Source organism: Leopardus geoffroyi, chromosome D1 (genome assembly GCF_018350155.1).
Source record: "Leopardus geoffroyi isolate Oge1 chromosome D1, O.geoffroyi_Oge1_pat1.0, whole genome shotgun sequence".
Lineage (NCBI taxonomy): Eukaryota > Metazoa > Chordata > Mammalia > Carnivora > Felidae > Leopardus > Leopardus geoffroyi.
The window spans coordinates 61,616,954-61,641,955 of record NC_059329.1 but is presented as its reverse complement, the minus strand read 5'-3'; the positions used below and the strand labels follow the sequence as shown (position 1 = coordinate 61,641,955).

The following is a 25,002-nucleotide window of genomic DNA, read 5'->3' as shown; positions in this document are numbered from 1 at the left end:
AGATACAAATGTATCTGAACTAGACTAAGAGCCTAGTTTTCAGAAAAGTCAGTCATCAGTGAATCGAGGTGATTAAATGTTTGTTAGTTGAGCCCTCTCCTCCATCATTTCTGGTATCCCAAGTCTGCTCCCTGTCTTCCGTTCCTACTTCCATATTGGACTCCTGTTGGGAAACGTGTCCTTTCACCCCTTTATTTTTGACTCTTTTCTAATGCATGAGCTCATGAAAAATTCAAATGTTCAAGTGATATATATTTCATTAAGAATTAATGAGCTTACATTGGCCAAATCTCATGTTACTGGCAGCTGTGAGCAGTTTAAGCCCCAGAACCTAGCCTCTAGTCCATGAATTACCCATGGACCCATTTTCCCACACAGCAAGATTGAGTCCTCTTGCCTCTATACATTGTTGCCTCTGAGTCCCCATGTTTTCTAGAGATTCCTTCCATCTAGGTATTCAGAAATGGGTATTCCAAAATGTCAGCGATTTTAAGCACACCACTAATTTTCAGGAATTCAATTGTTAGTATGTGGGCAAAATAAAATAGAGTTTTACTACATGTAAAAATGGCATGAAATTTTCACCCAGACTCACCAAAAGTGCATGGGGGTTAGATGATCTTTTCAAAGTGCTTCCTTTACTTTCTTTTGAACGGACTTCTGGGGAAGGGAAGGAAATATAAGATAAAAACAGAGGGGGACAAATCATGAGAGAATAAAGAACACTCTGAGGGTTACTGGAAGGGTGGTGGGGGGGGATGGGTTAAATGGGTGATGGACATTAAGTAGTGCACTTGTTGGGATGAGTTCTGGGTATTATATTTAAGCGACGAATCACTAAATTCTACGCCCGAAACCCTTCTTACACTATATGTTAACTAACGTGGATTCACATTTAAAAAATGAAATTGTTATTGGATAAGAAAAAAACAAAGAAAAGAGAGACATCCAGTCTTACGTAGATACAAATGATATAGATAGATGAATATATTGTGCTCATGGGTGTCACCAGTTTCTGTTTTCTGTTTCATAGGGAGTTTTTTCACTTAAAAAAAATCAAGAAATAAACAGAAAAAGAGGCTCCTGTGTGTCTCAGTTGAGCATGCCATTCTTGACTTCATGTCAGGTCAAGATCTTGGGGTTGGTGGATTCAAGCCTCATGTCAGGCTGTGTGCTGATGGTATGGAGTCTGTTTGAGTTACTCTCACTTTCCCTCCTCTTTGCCCCTCCTGTGATCTCTGTCTCTATTAAAAAAATACCTTAAAATATAAAACTTATGGAGATTTATCTACTAGTGTACTTGTCAGAGTCAGATTTGTTGATCCAAAGTGTCAGTTCCAGACCTAGACACAATGGAAATAACAGAATATTATCAGGTAGTTGGAATGTGGAATATGGAGATTCATCAAACTCTGCTTGAAATGCCATATCCAAGCAAGTTTAACAGGTATAATTATTGCAACCCCAGGTGCAGAGGAACATAACAGAGAGATCAGCAGTTACTCTGTTACCCACGTGATCTGGCTGGTTGTAATGCAATTAAGTTGCCTTCTACATAACTTCTCATTGTGCTACACTACTCGTGGATGTCTTCCTGAAAAGAATAATGGGTATCTGAGGATTTTTTTCCTTCAATAATATAAGTAAGAAGGATGATATGATCTTAGAGTTCTGACAAAATCAGAGACCCACTATGATGACTTTATACAAACAAGAGTAGAGGAGAAGAGTACCACTGACTGAGAAGCTTCTTTCATTTGCTTCTGGAAGCCCAAAGACATTATGTCCATTTCCAACATCACAGTCTTCATGCCTTCTGTGTTGATGCTGATAGGGATCCCAGGCCTAGAGACTGTGCAGTGCTGGATTGGGATTCCATTCTGTGTCATGTATCTCCTTGCTATGATTGGAAATTCCTTGCTTCTGATCATCATCAGGTCAGAGCGCAGCCTCCATGAGCCCATGTACATTTTCGTAGGCATGCTGGGAGTCACAGATATTGCGCTTGCTACCACCATTATGCCCAAGATGCTTGGAATTTTCTGGTTTCGTGTGCCAGACATTTATTTTGATTCCTGTTTGCTTCAAATGTGGCTCATCCACACATTTCAGGGCATAGAGTCAGGCATCCTCCTGGCCATGGCTGTGGACCGTTATGTGGCCATCTGTTATCCACTAAGACATGCTGCCATCGTCACGCACCGCCTAGTCACCCAGATAGGCGCAGTGGTAACACTCAGGGCCGCTTTCCTAGTAGCCCCGTGCCTAATACTGATAAAGTTCCGGTTTCAGTTTTACCATACAACCATCATCTCCCACTGCTACTGTGAGCATATGGCCATTGTGAAAATGGCTGCAGAAAATGTACGGGTCAACAAAATCTATGGCTTGTTTGTGGCATTTACAGTTGCAGGGTTCGACCTCACATTCATCACTTTGTCTTATGCACAGATCTTTTCCACTGTTTTTCGTTTGCCCAAGAAGGAGGCTCGGTGGAAAGCATTCAATACGTGCATCGCTCACATGTGTGTCTTCCTCCCGTTCTACCTCCTTGCCTTCTTCTCCTTCTTCACACATAGGTTTGGTGCTCATGTTCCCCCTTATATCCACATCCTCTTTTCTAGCCTCTACTTGCTGGTCCCCCCGTTTCTCAATCCACTTGTCTACGGTGCCAAGAGCAAGCAGATCCGCATTCATGTGGTAAAGATGTTCTCTTCCTCAAATTCACTGTGATTAACTCCTTCAACCTTCCGCCTTAGTAGCAATCTCTCAAAATTAAATATAACATTTAAAAATCCACACTGTCTGCAATTCTTCAGTTTTGTATATTTGTTTTGCTTAATTTGTCTGCATTTTATGGTTTTCATATCATTATACCCCATGACAACTATTATTCGGTCGGTTTTGGGATGCTACCGCCTAATAAGAGGAATAAACATAAAGATCAAAATAGTGAAAATATATTGTTACCTTTCCTCTTTTATTTTTTATTTCCTGGTTGAATTTCTTCTCTATGGATTCTTCTCCAGAAGAATTCATAAATATGCATCTATCACTGAAATTAAATGCAGCCAAACTCTGCTTTAGAACGTGCAGGTACTCAAAGAAATAAGGTGTTCATGTGGCTTTTTAGTCACCAAAAGGTTTTTTTTTTTTGAGGAGGTGTATTTTAAGCATATTGTACTAAAACAAACAAAAAACAAACATGTTTACAAAAGGGTAATTTGTAAATTAAACAACAATATGAGAAATAGAAGGAAAAAAACAATGAAACTCCCAGAAGATAGATATAAGAAACCAGAACAAAAGGACACATGTTAACTATGGGGGCTGTGATTAAAAACTATCTAGGGTCAATCCAAGAACACCAACATGTCACTAAACAGGAGTTCTAGAAAGTCAGGGAAGATAAAACTTTAGGTGGACTGTAGTAGACCAGGAACATGTTAGAAAATTATTCAACTATTCCAAAAACTAAAGGACACAAATCCAAATTGGGAGTATCCACCGTGTACCCTGGGAAAAAAGAATACAATTTCATAGTAAGTTAAGAAAATGAAAAGCCTATGGCTACAGACTGGCAGAAAGTATTTGCAAAATACATGTTTAACAAAGGACTTGTGTCCAAAGTATACAAAGAACTTTTAAATCTCAACAATAAGGAAATAAACAAGTCGCTTAAAAAGCAGGCAAAAATATGAAAACATATTTCACCCCAAAAAGACATAAAAAATAGCATTAAGCATGTTTTAAGATGCTCAATATCATTTGTCATTAAGGAATTGCAAAGTAAAACAATGGGATAGCATACACACCTATCAGAATGGGTAAAACCTGAAATACTGACAAAACCAAATGCTGGTGAGGATATAGAATACTAGGGACTCTCGTTCATTGCTGGTGAAAATACAAAATAGTACAGCCACGCTGGAAGAGAGTTTTGCATTTCTCACCGAACGAAACATAGTCTTACCATGTGGTTGGCCTTGCACTCCTAGATATGGTACCAAATGGGTTAAAAACTTATGTCCACACAAAGACATGCACATAAATGTTTATAGCAGGTTTATTTTTAATTGCCAAAAATTGGAGGCAACTAAGAAGAAGGGAAAAACAGACCGTGGCACCTCTTTAAAATGTAATGTGAGTGTTTGATTAAAAAAAGAGAGAGCTAGGGGTGCCCGAGAGGCTCAGTGGGCTGAGCATCTGACTTCGGCCTAGGTCATGATCTTGCCATTTGCGGGTTCGAGCCCTATGCCGGGCTCAGCGCTACACCTTGGTGCCTGGAGCCTGCTTCGAATTCCATGTCTCCCTCTCTCTCTCTGCCCCGCCCCTGCTAACATCTGTCTCTCTCTGTCTCTAAAGCAAATAAACATTAAAACAATTTAAAAAGAAGAGAGCTATCATGGTATGAAAAGACATGGAAGAGACTTTAATGCACAGTTTTGAGTGAAAGAAGCCATCCAGAGAAGGTTACATCTGTATATGATTCCAACTATATGACATTCTGGAAAAGGCAAAACTATAGAAATTAGAAATAGCATAAAGATTAGTGTAGCCAGGAGAGTAGGAAGAGAGAGGGAGAGTTGAATGGGTGGAACACAGGGAATTGTAGAGTAGTGAAAGTGATCTGTATGATACTGTGATGGTGGGTAAGTGACATTATGTACAGGTATCCCCCACTTTTTGAGAGTTCATGTTATGCCCCTTAGCTCTTCGGAAAGACCTACCTCAGTACCTGTTGTCACTACTTGAAAGAACTCTGAAGAGTATTTTCACTTTTACAAAAAAAGCAAAACAAGCGTTCAGTGTGTGTTTTGCATTGAGCCATTACAGAGGGAGCGAGAGGAGGCCAGCCTTCCTGGGGACCCACACTCAACATCACAACATCAACCCCCCAGAATTTTGAACCGTGTCTCTGAGCATCTGTGCTTTATCTGGATTAATTTTGTGCATCTGTTAGCAAGACATGTCTAAAGGTGTCAGAAAAACCATAACAGAGGTTATTTTGGGGGACTGGAAATGCTAAAACAATTTTTCAAATGAATTAATGGTAATTGCTTCTTTGTTTTATGCCATTTAGACTCAGGAAGAGTTCCATAGGGAAGTTCTATTTTTGGATAGATCTGTGCTTATCAGAACCACAGAACTGTAACAGAGAAGGTGAATCTTGATGTAAACTATGGGCTTTGGTTAATAGTAATGCATCAATATTGGCTCAATTGTTTACAAATCAGACACGCAATCATTTAGTTTTTATATAAAATGGGAGTAGTCAAAAGGACACACTAGTAGCTTCAAAAGGGAAACGAATAAGTTAGTAAACAAAGAGCTGATACCTATAGGATTGGAAACCAGAATGGCCTTGCCGATTTCCACAGTAACACAGGATCTAGAAGGTAGCATAAAATCCCTGTGAAATGTTGAGGAAAGCTACTGGGATCCTGACGATAACAGTAGACACTTGTATCTCAGTATGTTTACACGTTCCTTGCCCTCCCTTAATCGATAAGGAGCAGAAGAGCCAACCCATATTTTCACAGATAGGGAAAAAACAATCTCCTACTTTCTGAGCCAGCCCCCAAGCCACACCCAAAAGACTGTCTAGGGAGGGAGGGTTGGGGGACAGTAGCCTACTGTTAGCGAAAACACTGGACATACCACAAACCCCCACACAAATGCCAGAAAAGAGAGTCCACCCTGTGATGGAAAGTAGTGACAACAGGGTGAGGCCTTTTGAGTCAGACATTCCTCAAATGGGGAATTAATAGGAGTAGTTGAAAGTGCATGGAAATAGGAAAGTGCATGGAAAGTGCATGGAAAACACTCTTGAGCAAGTGTTGATTTTGTGGGAGGAAAAACCATGACAGAAATGGTTGTCAGTTAAAACTGACAAAAAACTAGTAACCACCTTATTCTGAAAGAACCCCCTCACTCTCCTGTATACAACTGTTATCAATATTCCTGGAAAACAGGAAGCATTTCCAGCAAAGAGCTTCTGTCGAAAATAGAAAATAAAAATACAAATAAAATAAAAATGAAAATAAAAATGTTTCTGGTGATAAATGCTCTGTCTTCCCTGCATGAACACCCACACAACACACACAGACACACTCACACACCGGTGTGTCCTAGAGAAACTACATTATATTGCTTCGATCTGAAGTCATTCTCTCTATGAATAATTAGTAGACATGGGAATAAAATAAGAAAATAAAGAAAGTAGAGAAATAGACAAGAGATAGATCATATGATATAGGAATCTTTTAAAGTTGGGGTGCCTGGGTGGCTCAGTTGGTTAAGCTGCCGACTCTTGATTTCATATCAGATCGTGATCTTGCGATTAGTGGGTTCAAGCCCCACATCAGGTTCCATGCTGATAGCAGAGTCTTCTTGGGATTCTCTCCCTCTCTCCCTCTTTCTCTGGCCCTCCCCCATTCATGCTTGCTCTCTCTCAAAAATAAATAAACTTAAAAAAAAGTTAAATTTAACAAATTGAAGTCAGGACCAAAAAGAATTTATGAAATCATTTCAAAATGTTTGCTATGTTATAATTGTTATCTATTCCGTGAAAACCATCCCCAAACTTAGTGTCTCCAAACAATGACTTACTGTTTCTCACAATTCTGTGGGACAACAATCCAGGTAAGGCTTGACCATATGGTTCTGTTTCCATAAGGAGTGGGCTGTGGTACCTCAATAGGCACCATTCAACTAAGAATTCAGCTTCAGCTGAGTTGAAAAGTCCACGGACTTCATTCCCATGCCTGGTGCCTTTGGGCCCATTTCCATAGTCACCCTCTCTCCATGGGGATAGCTCCTTCATATTATTGGTATGATTTCAGTGGAGTTCTATTCCTAATATGGGTGCCTGGCTTTGAATAAAAAACAAGGTAGAAGTTGCCAGACTTCATATCACATTGGCTCAGACACCCGAGAACATCACCATCATTCCTGCTACATTATGTGGTCACAAGAACTGTCATCCCAGGTTCAAGGGGAGGAGGATCGGGCTCCACCACAGAAGATAGCAGCAGCACACACAGAGAGATAGAGAAGGGCATGATTGCAGTCAGCTTCTCAGATGACCTTCCACAGTGTGCAGAAGCGAACCTATTGTAATGGAATGGAGAAAGAATAATAACCAAGAGAGACAAAATTCGTGTGAGGGTCCGTGATAGATACTGAAAAGACAAAAAAGGTTTACTACATATATGAAAGGATTCTCCAATTTTTTTTTACAAAGGAAAATCAAACAATAAAAGAAATGTGAAATTAAGATTATGATTATAATTAGAACTTTAGCCCAACCCCCCAGACAATCCCAATGCATTTAGAGAAAAGTTACCAGGACAGAGAAAGTTTAAAACGAAAAAGGAAAAGGAGAAGAGAGGCACCTGGGTGGCTCAGTCAGGTAAGCCTTCGACTCCTGATCAGGTCATGGTCCCAGGTTGTAAGATCAAGACTCATGTCAGGCTCCACGCTGAGCACTGAGCACTGAATCGGGATTCTTTCGCTCCCTCTTCCTATGTCCCTCGTCCACTCTCTTTGTCTCTGAAAGAAGAAGGAGGAAGAGGAGGAGGAGGAGGAAAGGGAGAAAGAAGAGAAGAAGAGCAGCTCAGGCTGAGAAAATAAAAATCCACATCAAAATCCAAATAAAACTCTCTATGGTAGCTAATGGCATTTCTGGACCCTTCTGATGTGAATTCTACCATGTGACCAATGGAAGAGAGAGAAAGCCAAAGAGCCTTAAAGTTTCAAGGTAAGTAAGGTGACAGAATCTAGTCTTAGGTGCCCTCTAAAAAGTGTACAATCCTTCCACATGTGGCATTCACAGTCTACATTTGCAGATGCCTCCATGGGAACAAGACAGTATTGCACTAGCAAGAATCTCTGCCACGCAAAGGAGATCTGGGCACTCAATGCAAGTGTGTGCTAACTTGGATGTCCCAGAGTGCTGGACCAAGGAAACCCTACACATGCTGTAGAGGGAGAGACAGTGGGCATGTTTCTCCCAGGAGCCGACTCTGGGCCATCTCCTTCCACCAGTGTGTAAAGTTCAGTCCTCTGGGGACTGAAGGTCTAGGGCCTGAGAGATGCCTAGAGGAGGTATAAATAGCTGCACCTTTGCTGTTTGTCTTCTGAACATCATCTTGCTTTTATTTTTCCCTCTCAACCAGTTAAATACCTTCAGGATCCAAGAAAGTATAGGTAAGTAAGCTGAGTTTTGCTCAGCAAAGACATGTAGAAAAAGACACCTGGAAACACAGGAAAAAGAAAGAAAGAAAGAAAGAAAATCTTAGGGAACTCCAGAGGCTGCTCCGTCTTCCTAGTACCTAATCATCTTGTATTTCTCTCAGCATTGACCTATGAGGCATTGGATGTGGCTGTAATGGGACTCATGGGCAATTGTAGTATCTCTTTGTGCTCTTTTAATAAATGGGCCATCTGCAAAGGGCACAAATGGGTGTTTTTCCTTTAGACGCAATTGGTTTCCATTTTGGTCAATGGTTCTTTTTCTTTGAAATGTGGGCCTGAATGCTGTGCATAGATGCAATGAATTTGGATTCCAGTTCTAGTAGTAAAAGCAAGACTTCGTAGCTCAACAAGTCTAGTGATTAAAGACAACGCATATATGTGTATGTATGTAAATACATGGCCGCATTTCCCCCTAAAATTTACTGATTCTTCACTATACATCAGGTGCGGGCCAAACCCATATTGAAAAACTGAAACTCCGAGATTTCAGCTCCCTTCCCTATATAACAAAGATGTTACACTGAACATGAGGCTAGAATAGAACCCCATTTCTTTTTGTTAATGTTTATTTATATTTGAGAGACAGACAGACTGAGAGCAGGGGAGGGGCAGAGAGAGAGGGAGATACAGAATCCAAAGCCGGCTCCAGGCTCTGAGCCTGAGCTGTCAGCACAGAGTCTGATGCAGGGCTCCAACTGACAGACCATGAGATCATGACCTGAACTGAAATCGGACGCTTAACCGACTGAGCCACCCAAGCGCTCCTAAAACTCCATTTCTAAGCCAAGTTCACCATGCTGTACCTCCTGCACCTTATAAGACTGAAATGACAGATTGGGGGTGAAAATTACCAATTCACATTTGTGTCTAGCATACGAAAGTAAGTCTAGGCCTTTATGGATACTCTAAATTAGCTCAATCTCTGTCCATCAGATCCAAAGCTTGAAGTCCCAAAATTTGAACTTGTTCAATGTAATAATTATTTTGATCTTAATGATGGTAATTTTGCAAGTGCACAAATTTCATCTGTTGCTGAGATAAAAATGTATCTGACTTATGTCGCAACCACCCTAAAATACTAACTTCAGAATTGACCCACAGTTGTAATTGATGTTTCCTTTTAGGTGTTTTACAACTGGAAACTATGCTTCCCATTAAGTAGTTTTTGGTGGTAATACAGTGAGAATAGGATGAAACCAGCACTTAAATACAATTCTATGGTCCCCAGATGTACACAATCCCTATTAACCACACACTGCCTCTATGCATATATTCATGATCCAGTCAGAATCTGCCATTAGTAATATTATAAAAAATGCTTCCGTGAGCCCCAGAGGTGTAAGTTGGGGAGCTGTAGGTGATAATGCTATATCACAACAAAAAGGAATACAAGAAAACAGATCACTCACTCATGTCCCAAAAGATCACTGGGAAAGTTAGAAGGAAATCTGTTAAATTTGTCTTATGTCTCTTCTACCTCTCTTTCTGTTTCCTCCATCATTTAGACTCTCCTCCCTCCATCTCGGATGTCCTGATGAAGCCCCACTCGCTAAACATCCCCTCCCCATAACTGCACTTCACTTACAGATTAATCTTCTCTTTCTGTCTCCGAAACACCATAATCCCATGGAAAATGAATTTCCAGCAATTAATTTTAGCTCTATGTTAAATGGTTACACAGTTGATGTCTGTAACTAAAGTAGATCGATAGTCTTAAGCATCTCAACATTGTATTACAGTATTTTGAAAGTATCATATACCAACTTAATGAAAGTCCTAATGGGGTGACCCTTTGCGTATTATGTCCTCTAAATTTTAACTCAAATAATGGCGTCCAAATGAATATAGAGAAGAAACTAATGCTTGCCAAAGGGGCTGCAGGTTGGAGGACGGGCAACATGGGTGAAGGGAGAGAGAGATAGAGCTTGCAGTCACAGGAATAAAAGCCAAGCATGGGGAATCTAGTCAGTGGGACTGTAATAGCATTGCATGGTGACATATGGGAACCACACTCATGGCAAGTATATAACATACTATAACATATAGACTTGTGGAATCACAGTGTGGTACACTTGACTAATGGTACATTTGTTTCAACTATACTTCAGTTAAAAAAAAAGAAAAAGAAAGAAATGGATTCCAAACATTTCAATCATATAATATGAAGTACTAGAATACTGAACACCTAATAAAAACTGAAAGTAAAGGTGGTAAAACTATGCTGCACAATGATACTGACTCCAATGCAATCAAGAGGCAAAAAGGCAGACATCTCTTAAGCCCATGTTCCTCTTCAGCAAATACATTCAGCCCCCTTTGATTTGAGAATGGGGACAGGAGGAGGATGGAAGCCACTTGTCATCCACTTGCTTTGTATCCATATCTATACCCTCCCTCATAGCTATGTGTTTACAGGAATACGCTTCCTCACACTCACATCCCACTCAAATGGGCTATCTCCTCGCTGGCATTTCACCCAACACATCCCTTGCTTTTATCCATTCTGTTGCAAATACAGATAAGTAGCAACCAGTAGATTACCCTCCCTCCCTTTTATTGAAGGCCTGGGGACCCCACTTGCTAATGTGAAACCCTGTTACTTCCTGCTTGGCGGTATTTTAAAATAATATACTGTCTAATTTTCAAGCAGGGACGCAAATGGGACAGTGTATTTTTCCTTCACAACTTGTCAGGCATATCCATCCATTTAAGAGTCCAACTCACTTTGAGGCTGCATATTCTTTAGGTTTTTTTTTTTTAAATTTTTTTTTCAACGTTTATTTATTTTTGGGACAGAGAGAGACAGAGCATGAACGGGGGAGGGGCAGAGAGAGAGGGAGACACAGAATCGGAAACAGGCTCCAGGCTCTGAGCCATCAGCCCAGAGCCCGACGCGGGGCTCGAACTCACGGACCGCGAGATCGTGACCTGGCTGAAGTCGGACGCCCAACCGACTGCGCCACCCAGGCTGCCCTTCTTTAGGTTTTTTTAATATTCATCGTATAATTTTAAGAAATATGTTGATTAGCTGACAAGAATCGGTGAAGTCACCTGTGGATCTTTAGTGCCTATCATGACCCTTAGCATGATTCCAGCGGCCAATCAATGTTGAAAAGTGCATATGTACTGTATTGCCCGAAACCTATTTTGGCAAAATGAATTCCCTCCCGCTTCCTTAAGCAGTATAATACTTCAGGGATACAAGCAATGATCATTTTGATGACATGTTTTTGTGTCTAGTTTTATTTTTATAGGGAGTATTGGGTGGTGGCTGCGATCCGAGCTTTCAAATCTATGCTGTCTGACCCTGAATCCAACGGGACCTGGGACAAGAAGCTGAAAGTCTGTGGAATATTTTTGCATCTGTTGGAATAACAACAGTATCCATGTTGAGGATCGTTGTAAAGGTCTTTTCAACAGGCTATTGTGAACATTTAATAAGGTGATATTTATAAAGTGCTATGGCACATTTGAAGCACTTATTAATGTGAAGCATTTTTTCCCCAAGATATGACTTAATTTTCCATGGAAGGAGTCAGAGTGCAATATTAGGCGCATTAATACGTCTCACTATCTTTTCACAGAGAAGAAAATATTGCCAAACAATCTAATCCGACGTCATTCAACCAAAAGTGGTGCTGCTCCTCAATCCTCAGTCAGCCCTGTGGTCTTTAATCCAGATACTAGGTCTGGAATGTACTGCCCCAGATGGCCCCTTTCTCTTACAATCACACCCATCCCCAGGATATGTGGTATGTCCTGACTGGAATCCCAGGACTGGAAGATTCTCATACCTGGATCTCCATCCCTATCTGTTCTATGTACATTTTGGCTGTCATAGGCAACATCTTCTTGATCTTCCTGATTGTAACTGAGCGCCATCTCCATGAGCCTATGTATGTCTTCCTTTCCATGCTGGCCTTATCAGATGTCCTGCTCTCCACAGCCACAGCCCCCAAGATGCTGGCCATCTTCTGGTTCCATTCCATGGATATATCCTTTGGTAGTTGTGTATCTCAGATGTTCTTCATCCATTTCTTCTTTGCGGTAGAATCTGCTATTCTCCTGGCCATGGCATTTGACCGCTATGTGGCCATCTGTCACCCACTGAGATATACCACAATCTTAACCTCCTCAGCCACTGGGAAAATTGGCATCGCAGCTGTGGTCAGGAGCTTTATCATATGCTTTCCATTCATCTTCCTGGTACACCGACTTACATATTGTGGGAGAAACATCATTCCCCATTCTTACTGTGAGCACATGGGCATTGCCAGATTGGCATGTGACAATATCAGTGTCAACATCATTTATGGCCTCACTGTGGCCCTGCTGTCTACAGGACTAGACATTGTGTTCATCATTATATCCTATGTGATGATCCTTTGCAAAGTGTTTCAGATACCTTCCTGGTCTGCTAGATTCAAGGCCCTCAACACATGTGGTTCCCACATCTGTGTCATACTTATGTTCTATGCCCCAGCATTCTTTTCCTTTTTTGCCCATCGTTTTGGGGGTAAAACCGTCCCTCAGCACATCCACATCCTGGTAGCCAACCTCTATGTGGTAGTGCCCCCTATGCTAAACCCCATCATTTATGGGGTGAAGACCAAACAGATTCAAGACTGAGTAATTTTGCTTTGCTCCCCCATCAACACGCATTGTTAAAATGAAGAATAATGCGAAATGCTGGCTATTTCTGAATAAACCCCCCCACCCCACTTCTCTCTCTCTCTCTCGCTCTCTCTCTCACTCACACACACACACACACACACACACACACACGCACATACACACATACACACACACTGAATGAGCAATGGGAATAAAGAGAATCCACAAGTAACTCTCAATAAACCCAGAAGGATAATAAATGCCAAAGTTTCCAATGGATTTTCCTAGATTCTCCTAGAAACGGAGAGCCCTGGAGGGGCTTAGAGAAAACTGACCTACTCTTCCAGGTACAATTAAAAAGAAGAAGAAGAAGTAGAAGATGAAAAAGCACTAAGTGATCGTTAAAGCAAGAACCGTGTCTCATGAGAGGAAGACGCCGGGTCATTTAATATCAGACTCTGAGACCCAGCGAGTTAAAGAATACATTACCTGGGTAGCTGAGCAGTAGCAGATATAGAGATACTACGGAGTCAGAACAAATCTTCCTCTGATGGTTTCTACTCTGCCCTAAGTGGTCTCAGACATGGTGAAACGCTGTGACATGAAGCATAGGGTATTAGGAAAATGTATCCAAAAGTGGGAAGAGGCTAAAGATACTAGTTTGCCATGTCAAAACTGTTGCAGAATATCATGTTATAATAGGGGTTTTAGCTAATATAATTAAAGAAGTATAAGAAGTGGAGAAAGAAGAAGACAAATCCTATGTTTTGTGTCTTAATTTATTTTTTCTTATTTCTGTATTTATTTTCCTAATATTTGTAAAGCCAACAGAGGTCCACAAGAATGGCATACTAATCCATGTTTACTTATCCTGGATTGTGTGCTTGAAATTTGTTGAGGGGTAGACCTTGGGTAGTCTCATCACAAAAGAGAAAAAAAAACATAGGAAAATGGTGCAGGTGTGAAGTGATGGATATGTTAATTGGCTTCGTTTTAGTGAGTATTTCATAATGTATACATATATTGGGTCATCAGTTACACACATCCGTTAGCAATTTCTGATTGTCAATTATACTTCAGTAAACCTGGGGCAGGGGTCAAGGAGAAGACATTAGTGTTTTATTGTGACTAGAATGATTAGAAAAATGAAGTGGAAAATGACATCATTTAAAATGGTAAACAAAACTGTACATGTGTCTGAAATACATGTAGGAAATATTTATTGCATATTATTCATTGTCATGATAATATGGCATCCACAATGATCTATAAATTCCCCATAATCCCTATAAATGCTAATATATTTGATCATTTCCATGCTGATATTTTTTTCAAATTTTTTGTGGCAAAATATCTGTTCCATAAAGTTTGTGATAATAATGATTTTTAAGTGTACGATTCAGAGCAATTATTCATATTTGCAATGTTGCGTTGCTATTGCCACCAGTTGCAAAAGCTTTCATCACCCAAAACAGAAACCATGTCTCTGAAGCAATAATTCCCCACTCCCCTGCTAACCTCTAACCTACTTTATATTTCTAGGAATTAGTTTACTTGTAGAGGTGGAATCATATAATATTTGTTTTCTGTCTGGCTTATTTCACTGAACATAAGTTTTTCAAAGGTCATCCATGTTGTAGCATGTTTTTATCCTTATTCCTTTATACTGATGCATAATGTTCCCTTTATATATGTGTATATATATATATATATATATATATATATATATACATATATATACACACACACATCTGTGTGTGTGTTTGTGTGTGTGTGTGTGTGTGTGTGTACATCGCTTTTTACATTCATCTATGGATGTGCAGTTTGGATGCTTCCACCACTTGCCTACTGTAAATAATGCTGCAATGAACATCCATGTACAAGTATGTCTTTGAATACCTGTTTTTAATTTGGGCGGTACATACTCAGGAGTGGAATTACTGCATTACATGTAATTCTGTGCCTGAGTTTTTAAGAAACTGCCTAACTGTTTTCCACAGAATGTGCACCATTTTTCACTTCCTCTAGCAATGTATGATGGTTCCAATGTTCCCTATTTTGTCAAAACTTGTTAGTGTTTTAATTTTTTAACTGTGTTTTACATTTACTTATTTATTTTTGAGAGACAGAGAGAGACAGAGCACAAGCGGGGGATGGGCAGAGAGAGAAGGAGACACAGAATCCAAAGCAGGCTCCAGGCTCAAGGCAACAGCACAGAGCCTGACCTGGGGCTGGAACTCACAAACCGCGAGATCATAATCTGAGCTGAAGTCGGACGCCCAACTGACCGAGCCACCCAGGCACCCCTAGTTTTTAAATTTTGAAAAAAATTATACACATTTTAGTAGATGTGAAGTGGTGTCGTATTGTGGTTTTGATTTTTATTTCATGTGCTATTGGCATTTGCATATTTTCTTTAGAGGATTAATTATTTAATTCCTTTGCCTATTTTTAAATTCGGTTGTTTATCTTTTTGGTTTTGAGTTGTTTGAGTTCTCTGTATATTCTGGGAATTAATCCCTTATTAGATATATAATTTGCAAATTTCGTTTTGTAGGTTATCATTTTCCTTTTGTTAATGTCATTTGATAATGTTGAAATTTTAATTTTGATGAAGTCCATTTATGTTTTTTATTTTTTTCCTCATGCTTTGGTGACATTTGAGAATCTGTTGTGCAATCCAGGGTCATGAAATTTTACCTCTATGTGTTTTCCCAAGAATTTTATGATTTTAACTTTTATATTTGTGTCATTGCTCTATTTTTATGCATTCTGAGTTGTAGTGTTTATGTAAAAGAAAAACATAGAAAATAGTCAGAAAAATTAAAAAAAATAACTTGACCAATTAGATATGAACTTATGTATTATAAAATCAGATACTTACAGCACTGTGACTCTGACAAAATAGGCATTAGATCCAAAAGCAGGATACAGAATCAAGATATAGATGTACATTTACATAAAGATTTAAAATGAGACCTGTAGTTGCTCAAAATAGTTGAGGAAACACCAGGTTATCCATTAACACATGTGTTAAAAGTGATTTCTACATTTGTGAATAACTAAATGAAATCCTTAGTAACCCAAGTCCCCAAAACAAATTCCAGATGGAGTTAAATTTCTCTCCTTTCTCCTTGTTCTTACTGTCAACTCTATTAAAATCTCTGTCCCATTTTCACTCACCAACCCTATCTCAAGCGTGATCTTGAATTCCACCTCTGGCTCCTAACCTTAACACCCAAGGCTCTGCTACTCATGAGTAGAATTTTAGTGTTCATGAACTTGTTCCCAGATAAAGAACCCTCACCTTAAACCCCATCTTCGCCCTCATATTCAGCCTGTGAGACCCTAATGGCTTTGCTGTTGCTCTCAGCTTTGGCCCCAGGTTCCAGCAGGAGACACTTACCCTCCTACAAAATATAGAGAAGGTTTCACCATCATCCATGGAGAGTAGGGGGAGAAAGAGTGAACTGGTAAGTTAAATAAGGGCATTGGAAAATTCTAAAAACTGGGAGAAACTACCCTCCTTTTCTAAGAGACTTAATTGTTTTTTTTTATTCCCTGTGTTGAGTATTTACTGTTCCAAATATAATGGTAAACAATTTACATACATTATCTTATATAAGTATTATTTGTTTATGTCAAATACTTGGATCTCAGATAACTTAAGGGGTTCTCCAAGATCACAAGTCATTAAGTGTTAGAACCATGAACTATCTTTATCACTGTGCTAAATTACTTTTGCTACTTCCATCACTCTTGTACAAACTGCAGAAAGTTACCAGATCCTTCAGTCTTCCATTTCCACAGGAAGCTGTCATTTCTATGCTTATTATCACCACCTTCACTGCCACAAATGACCCTGTGGAGATTTCTGTCAATGCCTGTTTTGTTTGGCATGTGGCCCATGTAGAAACACTCTGCCCTGCATCTAAACACATTTCTCTCCCACACAGTGTGCTTTACATGTGTCCTTGTTTCAGAAATACATTTTCCATCTCTTTTGTAAGGAAATATCTTAAATATGATATCAAGAGCTTGACATTTGACATACAGTAACTGACCAGAGACTGATATTCGCCAGTCCCCACGTGTTTCCCTGTATCTTCAAATGAAGTCTCGCCATGACATTTTCGACAGTTCCACTGAGTGCACACCTGCAACCTTCAGTCTTGTTGGCACTCCAGGGAAGAGGCAGAGCACATCTGGATATCTATCCCTTTCTGCCTGGTGTACGTCATTGTTTTCCTAGGAAATGGCACCATTCTGTCCATCATCCGGATTGACCCTGCTTTGCACCAACCCATGTACCTCTTTCTGGCCATGCTGGCCGTTGTTGAACTTGGTGTCTCTACGAAGTGTAGTACTCATGTTCCCACTGCTCTTCCCCATGAAAGGTCTGCTTTTCTGGGGCTACAACACCCTCACACACTCTTACTGTCTGCATTCAGATCTAATCAAATTGCCCTGTGGAGACATCCGCCCCAATAGCATCCTGGCTCTGTTTGTCATTACCTCCACATTTGGGCTGGACTCCTTGTTCATTGTTCCTTAGGTGTTGATTCTTCATAGGGTACTGGGAATAGCTTCTGGGGCTGGCAAGTGGAGGGCACTCAACACGTGTGTCACACGTCTGTGCTGTTCTTGTGTACTATGTGCCCATGATCGGCTTCTCCTTGCTGCATCCTTTGGGTGGCAATTACCTCCACTCCTCCAATCTGTCATGGCCAATGCCTACATGTCCTTCCCACCTGTGGTCAATAGGATCGTCCTTAGTTTTATACCCAGGAAATTTGCAATAGCATTGCCCGTACACTGACTAGAAACTGGGATGAGGTCTAATCAAGACAGATAATACGCTCAGAACATAGGAATGTACCTCAGGTCTTATTGGCTGGATATGAGCCCTGCAAATGGAAAAATTCCATGGTTTATTATTGCTTATGAATACGCTACAAGGTTTAGTAGATGGAGAAAGAAAAGTAGCCTCACCTTTCTCCCTGAAAATAGAGAATGTCATTACTTTGATGTAAGCTTTTAGAAGGAGGCATGGGCCATGAGATTTTTCCTGGTGAGGACATCATTTGACCATTCAATCCTTAAATACTTGATTCCTTTGTTTTTATTCCCCGAGGGATAGGCAGAATGGGTCCTGGGGATGTTTTTGTTTCCAAGTACATGCAACTCAGGGATACATATTTGTGAGTGGAAAAGAATCAGGACACAAAAGAGTGTGTGTTATTATTATAATGGGTGTATTGCGAGAGTGATTACTTCTGATAAATTTGGAGGTGACCGAATGACTGGGGACATCATGAGAACATTTGCCAGAAGATGGAAATGCCATACGAATGTTAAGATTGTAAGCTACATGGTTGTATTCATTTGTCAAAATGGTACAGCTAAGATTTGCACACTTCCATGAATGTCAATTTTACTTCTAACCCTCTAAATAATAATAATGATGACGACAATAGTAATAACAATAATTATTGGGGTAGATACTGGCTGTGAGTATGGAAGATAAAAGAATGGTATAATGTTGATAATTATTGCAGCCCGGTGACGGGTAGATGGAATCTCATTATAATGCTTGTTTTGTGCCTGCTTAACGTTTTTGTAATTAAACAATTTGGAAACATACTAATTGTGCTGATACTAAATATTCATTGAGTGTGTGCCCTGAAGAAGAGATACCTTTCAACTGGTACCTTACGAAGTGATTTACACAGGTGAAAATAATTTAGTACACAGAACAAATATTTGCAGTCAAAGCTATTTGACTTTAAGAAACCATTTTGTTTTTAATTAGCTAATGGGTAGAAAAAACCGTGACCTGAAAACAGTGGTTTCAGCTGGAAATGACTAAGATATGTAAGCCTCTACTTTTGTCATAGCTCTGGTAGACACCAATCTTCCCATAGTAGACATTAGGAGACCTGCTTTTGATCAACAGGAAGGGAGGGAGGGAAGGAACAATTTGAGATAAACTTCCTAGACAGGGTCTGCAGGACTCACCTTTGTTTCCTACATGGTTGTGACTTTCCTCAAACTAGAATGAATATTCTTATAAACAAGAACCTTGAAGAATTATTGAGTATCAAGGTTTTTGTCTTAGAACAAGCGATAAGTATGTAAGTTGATGGGTGGCATCATGTATATAATTTTTTCTGCTTTTATATAATTCATTCAATTTATTGAGTTTTCTTCCATTTTGTATATGTCTGTCTTTGAGAGTGCTCAATTCACTGCAATCACCAAAATGGACAAGGATATTTTGTGGACCCAGTTCTTAATTTTTCCAGATAGTTTCAGAAGCCATCCCACAGCAATAATTAGTGGCAATCTCCATTACAATCCTGTTAACTAGTTAGTGTTATGATTCTCATTATATAATTGAAGAAACTCAAAGAACTTATGCAAATTTATTAAAGTCACACAGTGAAAATTGGTACTTACAAGAAGTAAGTCTGCAATGTGATGTTGGATGATTGAATTAAATATACTTAAGTCCCCAGGGGCACCTGGGTGGCTCAGTTGATTAAGCCTCTGACTTCAGCTCAGGTCATGATCTCCCACTCTGAGTTCTAACCCTGTGCTGGCCTTTATGCTGACAGCATGGAGCCTAGAGCCTTCTTTGAGTTCTGTGTCTCTCCCTCTCTCTGCCTCTACCCTGCTCATGCTCTGTCTGTCTGTGTCTCTCTCTCAAAAATAAACATGGAAAAAATTTTAAATAGGTATATCCAAATTCTAGCTATTTTGCTCTTAATATGTATGGGACATTTTTTGTGTTCTGACCTGTTTGAATTAAATTTACTCATTTGTAAATAGGGGATAAAATACAGTTTGGTTTTGATGCTTTGAAGATTAAAGGCAATGATCTAAATAAAGCAACTACACTGTTCATGGTAGAATTTTCTCAATAACTGCTTAGATTTTATTAGTCATTCCTTTCCCATGAAATCTGATAGAAATGTGTGAAATCACCCCACTAATTTCATGCTGCCTGCTAGTAGCTCTGTATACTGATTTTAAGTTCAAAAACATCACTCAAGTTTTTCCCCAAAATACTGATTCGTATTCACGATGAAGAACAATACATCAATCTGGCAATCCAGGTTTTTAGCAGAGTAATATCAATTACATCAATTTCCTGTCCATCCTTTATTTTAAGAAGGCTACAGTAATTAAGAGACTCACATTGCCAAAATCACTGCTAAATCATGTGGAATACAGAGCTAAGAAATTAAGGTCTACATATGGGGTCAATTGATATCATAAATAACATCATGGCTGTTCAACAGAGAAAGAAGTCTTCTCTACAAATAATGCTGATATCCATATCCAGACAAAATCAACCTTTTTACGTTACAACAGTTAACTTCAAATGGAGTATAAATCTAAATGAAATATCTAAAATTATAAAATTGCTAGAAGAAACCAGAACGTTTAAAAAAATGTTAATGTTTATTTATTTTTAGAGTGAGAGTGAGAGTGAGAAAGCTAGAGCAAGGGGGAGAGAAAGAGTGGGGGAGGGCAGGGAGAGGGAGACACAGACTCTAAAGCAGGCTCCAGGCTCTGAGCTGTCAAGACAGAGCCCGAATCAGGGCTCGAACCCAGGAACTGGATCATGACCTGAACTGAAGACAGACACTTAACAGACTGAGCCACTCAGGCACCCCCAAACCAGATCATTTTCGAATGATGATCCTTTAAAGATGATTCATTAGCCTACCCCCCACAACCCTCACAATTTTAGGAAAAAGGAAAGAAAATCTATCGAAGTAAAGTCAGTAGAAGAGAGGAAGAAAAAGGAAACAAAAGTATAAAATAGTCTAAGTTTTCTCGGTGACTTAACAATGAGCTATTGTTAGCCAACATGTGACAGTCTGACCTCTGAATCACTCAACATAATTCACTCATGCACTCAACATGCACTCAACATGACTCAATGCCATGGTATCAGTCTCCTTTACAGACAGAATTGTGGAAAGAGCATGCAAGGCCCCCTTGCCCTTTTACCTCTACCTCTTATTCTCCCTGAAATCCATTATGAATGTCTTCCTCCATCATACTGAAGGTATTCTTCCTAAACTTGCCAGCATCTCAACATTACGTCAGTACCTCTTAAGGTTAGCAACGTACAAGAAAGTTCTGGAAACCTGGTGAATCATATCAAGGAGAAAGGTACAATGTAGATAAGTTTGTCTGGTTTTTTTAGAACTCATCATTTGTTCTCATGATTAAAGATATGCTAATTCTTCTCCCCACATTTCTAAAAATTTGAAAGCATATATCATATCTTCTTTTTATTTGCATCAAGTTCAGAATGGCATGATTGCCTCAAATCTATGAGGCATAAAACACCTGCAAACTGAAGGAAGAGTGCAAGAAAAGCGGAAGAAATGTATGAAAAGGAGGGATGGAGAAAAGTTCAGTCCAATGTGCAACAACTGATTCAAGGCTCAGTATGGAAGGATTTAGAAATGTCCATCATAACTGGTGATTCTGAGAAAGTCACTGAATTTACAAAAATAGCTTCAATAAAATGAAAATCTGAGGAAGGAGACTGCAAGAGAATTAGAGGGAAATATGTGATAGCAAGCCCTGGTGGATACAGACTTTTCTTTCCAGAAGTGCCTAAGTGAAAGATGGGTCAAAAGGATACTTATAGAATTCATGGCATAGAAACATGCCTACATTTAAAGGTTCTTTAGATCTTTTTCCAAAGGAGGACAGCAGGAAAGGAACTGAACTCTTAAAATATACAACATGGGTACTTTAATTTCTCTGCATTTACCCCGTGGGAAAGCGAAAAGAGGAGAGCCAGGAGATTCTGCAAGTTGTAGAAATGATTTCAGAGACAGGAGATGTGATTGGACCCAAGGGGGCTTAATTATGAGCTGCTGGGCCTCCTGTGGCTTGGGCTACTGGCTAGGAAGTCTCTCAGTCCGTGTTCAGACCGGGTCCTTCGCACATTCACTGGGGAACATTACAAGTGGTGGTCAGGGGCTTTCCTCTACAGTTTGAGTTCAATAAATTTATGCTGCTGCCTCAGCATGATACAAACCTTGCTGGGAGTTTTGGTGGAGATGAACCCACCAACATGATCTCAGATAAACTGACAGAACAGGGAGCATGTCTGTTCTGCAGCAACAGAAGGAGACCAAGAAAGGCTCTCCCAGAGATACTTCCCGCATATTGGCAGATAGCCCAGCAGCAAATGGATCAGAGTTCATGACATTGAAGAGGGCTGTTACAGAGGGCGCAGATAGAAAGAAGAGGCATGGGCAGCACGAGATGCAAGTAATGAGATGGGAATCTCAGGAGGAGAAAGAGTGGATGACAAATGAGTGCTGAGTGATTGTATTATGAAGACTGACCTTGATCTTCAAGTGTCTGGTAAGAGCAGAACTGGCTCCCAACAGGAAAGGACAAGGGAGTCTCACTCTGGACAAATTCACCCCATAATGTTTCATTTCCAGCCTTTCCAATGATAACCACTCCACCCCCCCCTTCTTGCTCTGTAATCATGCAGATCCTCTCCCACCTGCCTTCCCACCATCTGCACCTGTCAGGTAATGCTCCTATGTCAGCTCCTAACTCTTGAATAAGTCAGACAAGGTGATCATTTCTAAAGGATTTGTACACTTTGGAAATCAAGGACTTTGCTGACTGACTAGTCTATCTTAAATGCATGTCAGGAGATACAGCCTGTCTTCATAAATGGTCCTTCTGACTATGATTCCTCACTAGAGTTTTAGCAGCATAAACCACAGCTATTGCTGAATTACTCGTATATTTGGTGACTTTCGGTATATGTTTAAATTTTTAAAATAATGTTTTTAATGTTTAGTTTTGAGAGAGACAGAGGCAGAATGCGAGTGGGTTAGGGGCAGAGACAGGGGGAGACAGAATCAGAAGCAGGGTCCAGGCTCCAAGCTGTCAGCACAGAGTCCGACATGGGGTTTGAACTCATGAGCTGTGAGATCATGAGCTGAGCTGAAGTCAGACGCTCAACTGACTGAGCCACCCAGGCGCCCCTAAATTTTTTTGTGTTCATTTTATGTATAAGAGAGAGAGAGAGATAATGAGCAGATGAAGGGCAGAGAGAGAGAGAGAGAGAGAGAGTGAAAGAGAAACAAAGAGAGAGTTTGAAACAGGCTCCAGGCTCCCTGGTGTCAGCACAGAGCTCAACACAGGGCTTGAACTCATGAACCACAAAATCATGTCCTGAGCCAAAGTCAGTTGCTTTACCTACTGAGTCACCCAGGGGCCCTAACATTCAGTATATGTTTAGATGATTATGAGCTTGCTGACATAATGTAACACTGTTGGAGAGACTAGGAATGAATGAAATAACTAAAAGCTGTTTATACAGGATAGCAACTATTATTTTTTCTTAAATGGCTGTTTGTTTGTTTAGAGAAGAGCCTGGGAAGGAGCAGAGAGAGAAGGAGAGAGTATGCAGAGCCTGACATGGAGCTCAGTCTCATTAACCATGTGATCATGACCTGAGCCACGATGAAAAGTTGGAAGTGTGGGGCTCCTGAGTGGCGCAGTTGCAGTCCCTTAAGCCTCAGACCGTGGCCAAGGTCATGACCTCACAGCTCATGAACTGGAGCCCTGCATGGAGCTCTCTGCTGTGAGTGGATCTCCCCCAACCCCCTTCCCTGCTTCCCTGCTTGCATTCTCTCTCTCAAAATAAATAAACATTAAAACAACAACAACAACACAGAATGGGATACTTAACTGATTGAGCCACCCTTGCACCTAGCAGATATTTTTCTATTGTACAACTTGAGAATTTCATGATTTTAGATATGCAACTCTTAAAAGCAATGATCTGTATCCGAAAAGAACTCTCATACAGGGACTAAGAACCCAAGTTTTGAGGAAATTCAGTCATCAGGGAATTGAAGCAACTAAAGTTTCCTTAGTTGCTCTACAGCCCTCTCTCCTGCATCATTTCTGGAACCCCAAGGTCTGCCTTCTGTCTTCCATTTGTACTTTATCTAGGACTCCTCTTAAGGAGACTGTCTTTTCACCCCTTTATTTTTATTCATTTTTTAGGCTTGAGATCACAATATGAGTGAAGCAATCAAATGGTCTGCATATTATTAAGAATCAATGAGCCTAAACTTGCCAACCTTTTGGTGATGGTAACCCTGAGCACTTTCAGCCCCAGAAACTAAACTTTTTTTTCCGGCTACGTTACCCATTCACCTATATCCCCTAGTCAGCAAGAAGGAGTCCTCTTGCCTATGCACTGTTTCTCTAGATTTTTTTGCCTTCTAGAGATTCCTCCCTTCTAGTCATTCCGAAGCGTGCATTTCAGAATTTCCATTATTTGAAGTGTACAATTCATGTCAAAGAATTCTGCCATTACTTACCTAGGCAAAATAAAATAAAGTTTTACTTATAATGTAAAAATCAGCATGGAACTTGGATTTAGATTAAAATTACAAGGATTTGATCATCTTTTCTCAAGCTCTATTTCACGTTTTTTTAAAAGGACAGCCAGTCCTACATAAATACATAATACACAGATACAGCTATCTCCATATATTATGTTCCTGGGTGAAGCTATGCCTATCTCACTTCTCTTTCATAGGAAGCCTTTTAAACCAAAATACTGGTTAGAGTCTGATTATGTGATTGTCCAAACTGATGGTTTCTGACTCCGAGAGTTTGGGGAAAAAATAGAACACTAAGGTCAGCTGAAATGTGGGATAGGGAGAGATTTATTAAAATCTGATTAAAGTGCAATATCCAAGCAAATAAACAAGTATAATTATTTTATCCGCAGGTCCAGAAGGACATAATCGAAAGATCAGCAATTTACTCCATTATCCACATCAGCTGGGTGATTCTAATGCAGTTGGCCTGCCTTGTAAATAACTTCTTATTTTGGTACACTACTTATGGATGTCCTTCTTGAAAACAGTGATGTGTAAGTATGGATCTTTTTCCTTTGATAATATAAACGAGATGGATGAGATTGTCTTTGAATTCTGACAAAATCACAGAGACTCACTATGATGACTTTGAATTAAAACAGGAGTAGAAGAGAAGAGTGCCACTGACTGAGAACCTTCTTTCATTTTCATCTGGAGGCTGGAGGACATT

General features: G+C 39.9%; 2 protein-coding genes across 2 annotated transcripts; both read left to right on the top strand.

Moving 5' to 3' along the window:
- Window positions 1-1,782: 1,782 nt before the first annotated feature.
- LOC123600438 (olfactory receptor 52A1-like) lies at window positions 1,783-2,733 on the top strand. Its single transcript, XM_045482492.1, has one exon. It carries the CDS (start codon window positions 1,783-1,785, stop codon window positions 2,731-2,733), a length of 951 nt encoding a protein of 316 aa, XP_045338448.1.
- A 9,228-nt stretch (window positions 2,734-11,961) lies between these two features.
- On the top strand, window positions 11,962-12,888 carry LOC123602484 (olfactory receptor 52Z1-like). The gene has a single exon (XM_045486970.1). It carries the CDS (start codon window positions 11,968-11,970, stop codon window positions 12,886-12,888), a length of 921 nt encoding a protein of 306 aa, XP_045342926.1. The 5' UTR covers window positions 11,962-11,967.
- The last annotated feature ends 12,114 nt before the right edge of the window (window positions 12,889-25,002 follow it).